Raw genomic sequence first — 15082 nt, forward strand, 5'->3', positions numbered from 1 at the left:
GAAATAAACGAAAATTTCCCAAGAGAGACAAAACTTGAGAATAAATAATGAAAACTTTCTTTTTCTTTTATTTATTACATTATTCTATGAAGCATTCAGAAAAAAATACGCATTTGTATGCAAATTATTATAAACTTCTTTGTTTCTTACTACACCTTTTAGCTGCAACACCTCACAGCATTTCAATTTTTATAAAGCTTGTAGCCTTGGAGGAAAATTATTAGAAAGTACAGGATAGTCATAAAAGAAAACTTCCCCGATATAAACTTCCCCTAACGGCTAATCCGCTCAACTAATCAAAATTAAACTTCAGAAATTTTATTTGAAGGTATGAGCTCGAGGGTGTCCGCCGAAAACGTTGCGGCAAAAATATCGCGCAGAAAACAACGCAAGGAGAAACCGTCGTGGTACAAAATATCGCAAAGAGAAAACTTCGCAGTTCTAAAACATGTGGTACAAAATATTGTGGTCGAAAATAAAGCGTTTCAAAAACTTCGCAGTTTAAAAATATCGTCGTCAAAAATAACGTGGTAAAAAATAAAGTATCTACAAATCATCGCACGATGATAACAGTGCACACATGCTTTTTCAGGTTTTGAAAGTTGTAAATGCATGTGCGTATAAAGATCATAGAGCGCAAGAAGGAAGAGGGATTCTTTTACCTCTATATTTCATACATTTGAACGAACTAATAAATTTTTGCTGATAAAATAAAAAGGAAACTTAAGCATTTAAAAATTGAAAATGAGTAGAAAATTTATGTAACTTTAAAAAGCTTAATAAATTAAACTTTTTTTTTACAAAGTTTAAGATAATATTTCATGAGAATTGAGTCTAAAAATGTTTAGAAAAAGGAAGATAAATAACTGCATGAGGCGACCTCTATAAAAATTGTTTAGTTAATGACCAAGTTATTTTCTTTCACATTTGTTATTCTGATATTGTTTTAATGAAAATTATATATTGTTTTGTTTCCGTTTATTCTTAAAATGTCGTTAACATTTTAATGTATAACGTGTATTAATTTTTTGGATGTCGACTTGTTATTTATGGCGAAAGTCAATTACATAATATGTCACTATGGGATTTGAAAAACGCATTGTATGCGATGTTTTTTGTAGGTACCTTATTTTTTACCACGATATTTTCGACGACGATGTTTTTAAACTGCGAAGTTTTTTAAACGCTTTATTTTCAACCAGATTGTTTTAGAACTGCGATGTTTTCTCTCACGATGTTTTGTACTACGACGTTTTCTCCTTGCGTTGTTTTCTCCGCGATGTTTTCTCCTTGCGTTGTTTTCTCCGCGATGTTTTCTCCTTGCGTTGTTTTCTCCGCGACGCTTTCGTCTGCGATGATTTTGCCGCGATGTTTTCGGCTGTAACCGCGCTCGAGAGCAAGATAATTTAAAAAACAGATCTCTCTCAGCTATGGTTACAGTGAACAAATTCTTAAATTTTCGAATGGTAACACTCATTTTTACCAGTGAAAATTGGTAGCACGTTGAAAAAAATTGATGAGCACATTGAAAAAAATGCGTTAGAACAATACTTGCATGACGAAAATTGTCAGCGTGAAACATTTACAAAGAAGAACATTGTAAAAGACCAATGACAACGCAAGAGAAAAGATAGAAAAATTCTTTTATTGGAATTTCAAGTTTTCAGCGTGTAGTACAACGTTTCAAGATAGAGTCATCTCTTGTAACTTTACTTTGCAGTCTCGCGGCCACCGCGATACCCAACCTCACTCCGATGGATTTCTGGTTCTGGGATTATCTGAAATCTAAAGTGTACATATAAAATCCTGAAGGTTTGCCAGAATTGAAAGATAATATAAAATAGATAGTAAAAAAAGATAGTTACACAGATTCCTCCATTGATTGTAACGTTCATTATTATTGTCAACAGTTATCCCCCCCCGGTGGTTGACTCAGGCGAACACCTGGGAAGTACTGGTTAAGATCTGTACCTAGGCAGTCTCAACCACGGGGGTGTATATAATTTGACTTCACAGGACTAGAACCCGAGTATTGTACTCAGGTTAGCTCAGGCTCGGCAGGGACCGTACTGGTACTGTCGTGTCTGTTCCTTCGGCTGTGGTGGAGCTATATCGGAGATTGTCGACTGAGTCCCCGGGGGTTTGACCCCATTCAGTTCTCGTGGCGGGGACTGACAGAGTGGAAAGAGCACCAACTGGAATTTTGTCTTTTGCGAACGGAGTGATGCCAGGAGGCAACGTGACAGAGTTTCAAAATAGCAACGTTTTAGTTCTGCCCAATGCTTTGCAAAAGCCGGGCGGAGACTGCGGGGGTTGCGCCCGCGAGGACGAGGTCCCACGAACGACGAATATTCCAAACTATGTATGGGTCCTCTAGAATATGGACCTGGGTCGGAGGTCCTTCGTCTGGTGTCTGTCACCAGTTATCGTCTGCGAAGGTCGGCATATTGAAAACTTATAATTCCATTAAAGTTTTTCCCCTCTCCTCTCTTATGCTGTCTTTGGGCCTTTACAATGTTTGTCTTTTTAAATGTTTTATATTGGCAATTTTCGTCACACATGTGTCGTTCCAATACCATTTACAGTTTTTCAATGTGCTGATCAATTTGCGCAGGAAAAATGTTGGTGATGTGATTCAAAATTTTCGAAATCTTTTCATTGTAATCCTAGCCCTGAGAGCTCTATTGATTTAAATCATCAGAATTTCGAGCGCATACCTTCAGATAACCATGTCTGAAATTTTTTTTCGATTGGTTGAGCGGATAGGTCGTTACGGTTTCATATATCTTGCAAGTTTGTTTATGACCACCCTGTACTTTCTTCACCAATTTCTAGGTACTCATCGGCAGTCTGGTTCTTTTCATAAATTTTCGTACTTATTAATTTTCAACTAATGAAAAAAAAACTGCTTCAAGGCATTTATTCACATTGAAAAAATTCGTAAATGAGGATATTTATCTTTTGACAAGCAGTAATAAAAATTAAGCAATTTTTTATCTTCAAATGTTTAAATAAGATTTATATAGATAGCACAGTGTAAATTCATTAGTTCCATTTCTAGATTTTCCAGAGCATTACTGACATTCGTTTTCAGTAAAGAAGATGATGTAAACTGAATTCGGAACCACTAAAATCTTAAACATTTTCTCCAAATTCTTGTCACAATAATGCTAATTAATTTGCGGAAAATGTATTGAGGGCTACGTAAGATTTCTTCGGCGGCCGCATGTAACCAGCGATCCCCCAGTTTGCGACCAGTGTCTTGTCCAGGACACCATATGATTTACATGACCATTGAAAAAAAGCGCGAGTGGATTTTTTTATTCCATTCAAATTCTTTGTTTCAGCTGCTAGACAGGGCTCTGTTTAAAGCTGATACTATTTTCGTTATTCAAGTAGTGGCTGTTATGTGTACGCGGTTTTCCAGTTTATTTTTCTTTTCAGGGATGAAAAGTTCTGATTCTTCTCAGTTTGTTTTATATGAGTACATTAGGCTTAAATGCTTTCCAAGTCTATCCTCCGAATAAGGATTTACAGCCCACCATCAACCGATCAGTAAAGTCGCTGCACATCGAGGTTCAAATCCCGGTGAACGGACTAGTTGCATTGATGCCCCGTGTGTAACATGTATAAGAGCCAATTTCCCTTAGAAAGTCCTCCGCGAAGGCATCATTTCCCTTAGGGAGATAGACCTCCAGTGCTTTGCCATACTTAAATAAAACCCAAACCAAATTGAATACAAATTTTGCATTCTGTAGGTATGTCGCAAGACGTAAGGTATTCTTCATAAACATTATTAAATCTTTGTTTCGCAACCATATATATCGGAGGAAATGATTGCGCTCTGAATGAACATTGAATAAAACACCGCAGGTAACGAAATTATCTTCCTTTTTCATATTTCTAGAAGAACCAAACTCTCGCATATTCATTGACCAAACACTGTTTCTGTATCAAAAAATTCATCCACATGGTCAAATGTAAATTTTAAGCTTCTGCTCTGAAGATAAGGTGAACATTACTCGAAAAATACAAAACGGTACAGTCAAAACCATATATGCCAGAAATACAATTTATCCAAATCTACAACTAGGAGAAGAAAAGTTAAAATAGGAGATAGAGATGTTGAAAAAGCATTTCTGAAATGGTTCATCATTCAAAGCTGCCATCATCTGCCAATATCTGGAAATATGTTTCAAATAAAAGCAAATAAATTTAACAGAGACTTAGGAGAGACTTATAAAGAACGAAAAACAAATCTCATAATTGCACGTAATAATAATTGCAAAAAATAATTTTAATAATAAATTTTAATAGTATTTTATCACATTCATTACTCATGTGTTTTGGTTAGATGTGTAAGAATCTTAAGTTTTACTAACGTTTATTTTATTTTAAAACTTTACTATCTTTCTTATTTTCCACTTCCGGCCAGAATTAAATGCTTTAACTTGTTTATGCAAATTGTACTTGCTAACGCCCAAGTATTTAAGTTGTGGCTTTTTGCCAAGAGTGAGAGAGAGAAAGGAAGTGAGCCGCCTTGCCACTGCATTGTTACGAGTTTTCAATCAGTTGCTGCTTGTTTTTAAGGCCATAGGTTTAGTCCTCTTGATATTTAAAGCGTATTGTAGTTTCAGCAGTTTGCGTACCACCTACGTAACCTTTTAAAAAGCCCAGTCTTAGTGTTAGGCATTTGTAACCTAATTCAAAGTTAGCTTTTAGTTAGAGTTTTAGCTAATAGTTTTATATTTTTACGTTCAGACACAAGTGGTTGATCTCTGTATCCCGAAGTACTTTAATAGAGAATAAAGGGTTCAGTACACCCTTCCTGCTTGTGTCGTCCATTCCACACATACTTGAACACATAGCTTTAAAGCTCCCTGTTCCTATTCAGGATACTTAATGTTCCAAAGCAAGTCAAAAGACATACAAGTCCTGACAGATGTAGCAATATCAATGAGTTTTTTAGGCCAAAGGAGCAGTTTGCCCAGAAGGACTATTCATTTCGTTTTGGCAATTTGCGTTGGTTCACTATAAACGAGAATCACTTTTAAAATTGTTGCCACCAAATATTAGAGCCCTGTATTATATTTAAAGAAATTAAATAATGAAGAATCTGCATAAATGTATATGTATGTTTCTCGCATTGTGATAAAACAACGGTACCTGCCATCAAATTTTGAATAACATACATCTCCACCCGAATAGGGGCATCTGCAAGCCCAAATTTGGAATTTGTTTTATTATCTATTTCATATTTTGTAAAGCATTTATGAGTTTTTGATTATGAAACTCAACGATTTCAAAATGAGCAATGGTGACACTGTACGGAGGGAAAAAAACATTTTTATCTCCAGTGTGTGGGACTGTGTATAGGAAAATCTAAAGATATGCTCTTTTAAATATTTTGTGATATTGCGGTTGCATTGAATTTAATGGTTTAAGTGCGAAGAACATGATATTTAATAAATAAAGGCAACACACAAAACTTAAAAAAAAAAAAAAAAAAAGTCCCTTTGGGCGTAATATAAAATCTGAAAGCTTTCAGAGTTTTTTTTTTTTTTTTTTTTAATTTTTATTTACTTATTTATTTTACTTTATTTTCCCTCCCGTACAGTATTCCCATTGTCCACTTTGAAATCGTTGAGTTTGTTAACCAAAAATTCATTAAAGTTTTACAAATATGAAATAGGTAATAAAACAAATTCCAAATTTGGGCTTCTAGATGACCATATTCGAGAGATGGACTACGTTATTCAAAATTTGATGTCTCTAGGTACCGTTGTGTTTTCGCAGTGGGGGAAATATATATACATTTATGCAGATTCTTCATTATTTAATTTATTTAAATATAATGCAGGGCTCTAATATTTAGTGGCAACAATTTGAAAAGTGAAACGCCGTGTATAGTGAACCAACGCCAATTGCCCCTTTGGTCTAAAAAAGGCAAATGTTTTGGAATAAAAATTTCTGAAAACAGCTTATTATTTAAAATGAGAAATATATGGTGATTTTAAATTTATTTTTATATCAGAACGTAACATCTTAATAAGTGTGGATTGAATTTTTGAGCTTTTCGAAGAGAAATATTCCTATTCCGTAAATCAAAAACATTGTAAAATACATGCCATTAAAATTCCTAAGTTCAAAATAAGCAACATTATTATAGGGGAGGTAAAAACCGGCAATCATTACCTTTACATGGAAAAGACTCCAAACGAATACCCAAAAAAAAGGTAAGTGCTGTCTCTGACGTTTTCAGAATTAAATCACTGGTTACAAGAGAAAATCCTGCGGCGGAGAAATCAATAGAACTCTGTATGAAAACTATTTAGCAGGAGGTAAATGGAAATACATTATGGGCCTTTATGAAGCATAGGTTTACTTGAACGACTCGAATGGACTTTATATGGAAAATTATGAGCAAAAATGTACAAACCCGGTTCGGCCAATGCAAAGAAAGTTTCATTAAAAGGTTTATGCTTGTCGCAAGATTCTCTTATAATGAAACATTAAAAATAAGAAGAGTGATAGTAAAAATAATGAATTATGGAGCATCATTTAAGTTCCTAACCCATTATTAGTCCAAAGGAATTTGAGTCCCGAAGGACTATTACTTTCGTTTTCGCATTTTGCGTCGGACTCCTATAAATGTCGATTCACTTTTCAAACTGTTGCCACAAAATGTTAGAGTCCCTATCAGTCTCGTTTCCATTTTCTTGCCAGAATGTAAATTCCTAGATCGCGCGATATTCAAATTAGGTAGACAGAAGGAAGCATTTACAGGAATGTTTTTGCAGGTTAAAATCCGAGCGTGTTCTGCTTGTTTGAAAGCCACGTTACTAACTTTGATTCTCTAGCTATTAGTATTCTGCAGCGTTGAGTTATTCTTGCCTTGAAGCTTGTTTATGCCGACTTCGGTCAGACCTAGCTTGCGCAGTAGTTACATTGAGAAACCGTTATAGGCTATACATAAATTACATTAGTTTGAATTCACCCGATTTCTTTAAGTTACGCCATAATTGTTGGTTTCTACAAGCACGAAATGGTGCCGACAGTTAAACTTCATTTCAGTTAAATAAAGGGCCCTTTACACCTTTTCCATGCCTCTGTGGTACTAACAAATTGTCTTTTAGGGTCCTGGTCTAATTTTATGCTACCTAAGAAGGCCAAACCCTATAAAGAGTTATGAACAACAAAATGTACTATAAAAAAAAAAAAATTTACGTCCAATATTTACAGAAGAAATTCCATTTCTTTACCTTAATTACTTTCAACAAGTGAAACTTCATCAAGACAGAGCAACAAGTCATACTTCGAAAATTATCACTGCATTCCTTGAAAAGTGAAGACAGATACAAGTACTTCATATATTAATTTTCAATATATTTTTACAAAATCCCTTGACGTTTCACCTATGAGCTACTGTGCCTTTGTTCTCTTGAAAAGATCTCTTTCTAAGCGCAAACCCGCTACGATTCATGTACTTTGGAAAGTAGTGGAGGAGGAATAGAAATCAATATTCCTGCCAATTTTATGAAAAGATCTTCTATCATGGAAATCACAATGCAGATTTATTATCTAAAAAAGAGGCTATCAGATCAAATGTTTAAAAATATATTTTTTACATTTTAAACATTACGTAAATGGCCTCGAAATCGTTCTAAAAATGCACAAAAACCCTCTGTTTTGTTGCTACTTAGAAAATCCTTATCTTTCATAAGCCAATCGGATATAACCACATTATTTCTTTCTACGACGTATATGAACTTTTTTTTTTTTTTTTTTTTTGTGCAGGAGGCGTAAGAAGCAAAGTCTTACACGAAGTAAGCATCCCAATAGTGCCTCTTAAAGAATGCAACAATTCTTATTCAAAAGTAGCACTCACCAGTTTTCCGAAGGGTATAACAAATCTTTTCATCTGCGCTGGAGAACAAGAAGGAGGCAAGGATGCCTGCCAGGTACTGATCTATAACTACAATTGTTAAAAATCTAAGCTTTTTTTTTTATCATTTTCATAACAGGGGAATACTCCATTCATTAAATCCCGTAACAACTTCTATATCATTCATTCAAAAGGGATAACTACTGGTTCTGACTCACAAGATAACAATCTTTTCGAATTCAGCTTTAAGCTCAAAGATTTATTGTACGAATGCAGGGGCAAATTGCTAGACCTGCGCTATTAATTAATAGGTAAAGAGTAAGGCTAGCATTTATTAATATCATCCATATTCTGCCACGTAGATAAAGGCCAGCCAATTATAACCCACTACGCTAAATCTTATAACTTTATAAAGTATTTCTCTCACCTTCTTAGCATGCTTCGTGGTATAGTGATCAACACACTCGGTGCGTATTCGAGAGGTCCGTGGTTCGAGTTCCGGCGAGGGCATTGCACATTTTTCATCTCTCCTGCTTTCAAAAAATACCTAATGTTTCTACAGTGGCGCCCGAACTAAAAAACGTGGTGGATGATGATTCTTCACCACCAGGATTTGGCGACTGGGTCATCTAAAGAGGCTATCACTTCTAGGGACGCGCGCGCTCACCCGGGACAATTCCGAGAAACGAGATTCTAGTAGCACCAAGGAGGATTCCTTGAGTAGCACTGCTTTAAGCGGGAGGCTTCCGAGAAATGTTTCGTCTGGCTAGGAAGGGAACAGGGGCGTAGCTAGAGGGGTTCATCTGTTCCCGGGCGCAGAATCCAAGGGGCGCCAAACTGATGTTACGACATTTTAGAATTAAATGTTTTCCATTCTTGGCAAGCAGTAGGGGGCGCGAAATCTTCAGTTGTCCCTGGGCGCTGAAAACCCTAGCTACGACTCTGGAGGGGAACATGTCCCGGCTACGACTCTTCCGAAAATGTCCCGGCTGGAGACGTGTTTCTCGAACGTTCAACCAATCAGACGAAAGTTCTGCGTCTGAAGGATCACGGGTAACTTTCAATATGGCGATGGCTCTCACTGTGAAGTCATAGACGGTGGAAATAGAGGCCGATTTAATTATTGCTGTTTTGTTGTAATAATATAACTGCCTGAGTCATTTTTAAAATGTTTATATATTCATTAAATATATAATCGTGGAAATTTCAGAGTTGACAGTATTTTACTACGTTCTTGCAGTTCGGATTTGTTTACAAATTGTTCGTCGCCAAATTTGTCGTATTTCGTGCTGATCGTGTATTATCACTTATATAATAGAATTTTATTTCTTAAATTTAAGTTGAATAATTTTTTTAAATCCGTTTGTATATGTGCGGCTTTTCTCCTAATTACTTATCTTTTAAATTGTCAATTGCATAATCAGTGACACATTTTATACAGCATAAAAGATGCATAAAAAAAAGCATAGCTTAATAATGAGAATACTCATTAAATTTGTCTATTACTTTCATGTTATTAATGAAATATTTTTTGGATTATAAATACATTAGAAACTATACTTTTATTGTAAATGCTGCATATTGAAACATTGGAAATTTATGGATTTATTATTATTCATGATGAAAAACATTTGTATATACATTCATTAATATCAATCTTATTCATTACATTAATACTAATAAATATATATTAACAACTTCTAAACCATCGTATCTCTCTATCTGTATGTAAATATATGACTTATTGGATGTGTATTATATGTATGTATGAATACAAAAATGAGCATTGCCAAAAAGTTTATTTGAAGTTACTTTTAATTCATATAACGATCATGTAATTGGCAGCAACTGTAGTCATCAGTTCTTTGCAAATTATTATGGATATGTAATAATCAGTTGAAAAATAATTGATGAGCATTTGAGTACTAAAGAGTGTACACATTTTGTTATTGGGGTAATTCATAATTATATCACATGTATGATCTACGTAATATAAATATGACTAATAAATAATAAGAAATGTAACAGCTGTATATTTATAACATTTGATTACTTAAAACAGTGCACAACTGATTATCACCTTCATATCTGTTTACATAATGAATTATACTTTCCAATTAAGTGTACGGGCCTAATAGTGGCCGAAGCGTCGTTGAACACTGGTAGTTCTGTCTCAAGTTAGAATGCCGCGAACGAGCTGGCTACATGAGCGTTTTCTTGGTTTTCCCCATTCATAACTGGTATACGAGCCAGTTTAAAAAAATCTTCTACGAAATCTTCTTCCTCCTGTTAGGCAGATATCCCTCGAGGCTTTGCCGTAATCACATAAAACAAACTCATGACGTGCACACCTAATTTCTAGAGTTGGTATAATTAATGTGTTTTAGGTATATTACCGAGTGTTCTGTGGGGCAGTAAACAACTCGCACATGTTTGATTGCTCATGTATTCATATGCTTTATTTGATCTTCATTTTGTTGAATAGTATCTGCTGGCTGTGAGGATGTAAATATCAGCCATATCGATTTTTTGCCATAGAAGGTCCCCCCTTTTTTTTTTTTTTTTTTTTTTTTTTTTGTGTGTGTGTGTGTGTGTGTGTGTGTCTGTTTGAATGGACAGAACAGTAATTATGAGCCATAAAGTTAGTCAAGAAAATGCTTTCACCAGGTCACAAATTTTCCTGTGAGCCATCAAATTTTCATTGAAATGCAGACAACAGAAAATAAACATAAGTGATTAAGTGATGTCTGATAAATAGACTTATCCAGCACACGTTTTTAAACTAGTCTTAGAGTATACAGAATTTGGCTATTACTGATGTAATTGATTGCTATAACCAGAAGTGTGTTTATCTGTTACTTGAAGTGCCAAAGTGGAGATCAAAGTGATTAACTTGATAGCATCACCTTTCTATCATCTTCCATTACTAACAATAAAGTTTAAAACGAAAAGAGTGTGAGCGATACAAAACAACACGGAAGAAGCAAACGTCACCCGAAAGGAAACGTCACTTTCGCCAAGCTGAGCGATAACTAATTCTTGTTTGGCTTTCAGCCTGTTTACCAAGTGAAGATGGTAACCCTATTTCGCCAAAGAGCGTTTCTTAGAACTGTTCCACAAAACCTTTTGTTTCGGCAACAAATATCGTATGTGATAAGGGTTTAATACACAGTCGTTCTTTAAAAGGGGGAGTATATAAGGTATTTCTCCCGCCTTCTTAGCATGGTTTCGTGGTATAATGATCAGCACATTCGGTGCGTATTCGAGAGGTTCGTAGTTCAAGCCCTGGAGGTGGCACTGCTCCTTTTTCACGTCTTCTGCTTCGAAAATATCCTAATGTCTCTACAACTTGTATTTAAAAAAAAAAAAAAAAAAAACGTAAGAAACTGCAGTATCATTTTAAGATTTAAGTAGATAATGTGCACATTCAGTCTAAATCTATCTCTTAGAATTTTAATAAATACAGAGCTTTGCCTTCCAAATTTTCGATATTAATCGACCTTATAGATGATATCAACTTGCATAAAAACATTGCAAATGACTGTATTTTGACCTAAAGTACCTCGCCTCGAAGGGCACTGTGCTAACAGCTCCTAATGCTCTGTTTCTTTCTTTATAACCTTTTGATAAACTTTTAGAAAAGACCGATTTTTATATACACTCATTCCGCATAGACCTGACGATTACAAATATCTAAAATTTATCCGGATTTCAAATTCGGGTCCACTGGCGTGATAGCTACATTCATTATTCAGCAAGACTGGCGCCAGAACCGGTGCAACGGATGCGCCTGCATCGGGCGGCAGAACTTAGAGGCGGCAATATTTTACAATTTAGGGAGGTAACAGGAAGCAGAAATTGTGAACCGTAAATATCGCACCAAATGGCAAAAAGGCCTAGCTACGGCCTTCTTAATCATCACATCAACCAAATAACTTTATCGTTAGAAGCAGATCAAAATCGTTCTACGTTTATTTCATCCAATGGCTGAGGAAACAAAACTTTTCACCTGCAAAAATGCACGTTTGCTTTACAAGCATGAAGACGTATGTACTGAAAAAATATCTCAAATTCAGTTTGCTATCCATGCTCAATTTCTAAACGCTAACGAAAATTTACATTATGAAAAATTAAAGCATGAAAAATTTTGCATTTAGCGGGAAAGCAAAGATCGACCGAAGGGTTGTCATAATGGCAAAACTTTGGAGATAAATGAAAGTTAGCCACATCTGGCATAGTGCCATTATTTTGGTGGATTTAACTCAAAGGGAAACTGTTTTACAATTATGAAATTTACAAATATGGAAGTCCACTCCACCATAATTCATTACTGAAAAATTTTGTTTAAGCCGTTTGATATTAGATCCGAGAAATAACAGTCAATGGAAAATGATGCCATTTGTGAAAGGGTATGATCTCTTAGATTATTTTTAATCGGTTCTTCTAGAAATTTTTGAATCTTTATGTGTCTGTTTGATCAGTGGAAGAAGAACTATGGAATGCGACCACATGCAGCTATTAACTGCCTTCTTCGGAGTAAACAACACTCGTTTTATTAATTTTGACAGCAATAATGCTGTAGATAATTCTAGGTGGGAATTATGATGCGCCTGTTTAGAGAAATATGATTTACTCGCAATTATCTAGTTATCATTTTACCGATGAGTAGATACATCTCACGTACAGAACAGCTTCACTTGCACTTGCGGGTGCATATGTAAATTCATGCAATTCCTGTATAATTTCCATTTTAGGAAGAATACGTTTGCTTTGCCCAAATTATTGATCAAATGCAAGGGAAGGACAGCCATCCTCCATTCTTATTACTCCTTGGCCGAAAGGGAATCATTCCATTCTGAGTAGCTATAACTTCTACATATTGTTACGAATTTTATATACATGTAAATAATTTTTGTGGAATTTTATGCAAAATTATAGTATCTTTAGTATAATGTAACACGAAAGGCTCAAGAGAGTGCATTTTTGCTGGTTACAGGAATAAATCTATTTAACACTGAGGTAAATTTCTTGACATATTGGCGAGGTAGCGCCAATCTGGCGACAGTTCGGAAGACTAACATTTTAAAATTTTTTGCCAGAAATCACCAAAACTCCCAACCATTTGGTGTCATTTTGGTCCGATCACTGCATAACTGTAATTGGTCTCAGCCCTTTATGTAACCGTTTGTGCTCTCCAATTTCAAGAAACTGAAGGTACTCAAAATTTCTCGGCAGCTGGTGGAAAATCATATAACACCGGAAAAAGCATCAGTTGAGTTCAGATTTGAGTACAGAGTTTAGCTCAGAGTATTGATAAATCATTCTGCCAGCTTACGCAGAGGCTTTGTATATTGTCTTTGGTTTAATGTTCTTAGTTGTTTTGAATGGTTAAATACTACTGTTTCGACTCTGTCATACTGAGAATGAGCTGCATGAGTAATTTGTGAAAAGTCCGAGAACCGTGAAGTGTTGAGCAAATAAATTTTATCAACTTGTCATTTGTTCTGTGTGCACTGAATCTATAACGAACCTGTATGCATGTAAAAATTTTTAGTGTCAGGGGTAGGATTGAATGCTGGTGACAAAAGCGATGATAGAGCAACTAAGACAACTGTTGACAGCCATCGCTGCATTTGAAGAAGAGATGAAAGCAGGACAAGGATCCATTACAGAAGAGATGAAATCTAGTCGACCCAAAATTCGTTAAAGTGGAAATGAAAGCCACCGAAGAAAGATAAAAGCTGGCCAAGAATCCGTTGAAGGAGAGATGAAAGTTATTCAAATAAAGATGAAAGCTCACCAAGAACGTGTCACAGCATACAGAAATAATCGTTTATCTAAACCGGTGAGAAATTACTGTCACTAGGAAAGAGATGTTATAGTTAAAGTTGTAGAATATTCCTTCAATTACCTGTGCGGCAGAAAATTCCTGCTCCGCACAGATCATGTATCGTTGACATATCTCTTAAATTTCAAGAATCCTGAAAGCCGAATAACCAGATGAATATACAGACTCCATGAATATGGCATCACTATTCATCATCGAACAGGATCATCACATGGAAACGCTGAAACCTCCTAAAGGCCCATCCACACGAGTACGCTCGAAACGTAGCTGACGAACGCGCTTTTACGTTACCAGCGTAAAGCTTCCAAACGAGTACGCTTGCGAAGAGTGCGTTTAACCAATAGAATTATTTTGCGCAAAAATCACGTGACGCTGTAATATAGCGTCAACAGAGCTGTATCTTATTACTTCGCTGTGCTTCTGTATGTTTGCGGCAAGTTGTCCGAATCAGATGATTTTTTTTTTTTTTTTTTTTTTATAGCTGAAACTTTACTATTAAGTGCAATTACTAAGCAGAGGCAAAACCGCAAAAAATGGCGAGAATGGGTCCTAAAGATTTATTTACAGCAACCTGTTCAAAGAGTTTTTTTTTTTTTTACTGCCTCGTTTGCAAAACGAATATCCGGAATTATTAAATTCCTACTATTAGCTCACACTCTCCCTATATCTTGCTCAAATTTTCAGTACACAAAATGCTTTTTATTCATCCACTCAAGCTCAAATACAATTTTTTAAACTTGTAGTGGAAGACACTTAATGTTAATACAGCTTTTTCACATATTAAAATTTTTAATTTTAAAAAATTCTGTTAGTATTTTTATTTATTTATTTATTTGTATTTTTTAAATTTTTCTTTGTGGACCTAAGTAGGAATTGACTTCCCCCCCCCTGTATATTACTTTTTTTTTTTTTTTTTTTAATTACTTCAGGATGAGTATCGACCAGTTTGACAGACTTGCAGATTTTATATTGTATGAAAATTAGGATTTATAAAATTTTTTTGGAATACAGTATATATATACAGTATATATATAATATAAAATTTGTTTGGAATACAGTATTAAATTACTTAATTCTCTTTATATACACCATCCACCATATAATAAAACCAATTTCATATTTTTTAACTCCCCCTCCCTTGGCCTTTTGTTTTTCTTTTTATTTATTTTTGAATTTAGAATGAGGTTTAAACTTTGTACAGTTTATGAGAAATTATGTGCATTGTAAAATATGCAATAAAGTAAAAATAAAGAGAGAATTTATAGATGATATATGATAAAGAGATGCAGATATATTATTCCATAAGGATTTCTATTTGCAATGCATATTTTTAAACTAAATTAAAAACA

General features: G+C 34.9%; 1 protein-coding gene across 2 annotated transcripts in view; it reads left to right on the top strand.

Annotated features, from left to right (window-relative positions):
• LOC118182790 (clotting factor G beta subunit-like) overlaps nucleotides 1-15082 on the top strand; it is a 62376-nt gene that overhangs the window by 37243 nt on the left and 10051 nt on the right. For both annotated transcript variants that reach the window (XR_015042061.1, XM_085820336.1), the window contains exon 8: nucleotides 7798-7961. Coding sequence is in view for 1 of the 2 variants with exons in the window: in XM_085820336.1 (XP_085676462.1) it covers nucleotides 7798-7961 (164 nt within the window). In the remaining variant the exon portion in view is untranslated. The remainder of the gene's footprint in view (nucleotides 1-7797; nucleotides 7962-15082) is intronic.

The sequence above is a fragment of the Stegodyphus dumicola genome, chromosome 7 (assembly GCF_044657685.1).
Source record: "Stegodyphus dumicola isolate Sdum_Otavi_A_Nest chromosome 7, ASM4465768v1".
In the NCBI taxonomy this organism is placed as follows: Eukaryota; Metazoa; Arthropoda; class Arachnida; order Araneae; family Eresidae; genus Stegodyphus; species Stegodyphus dumicola.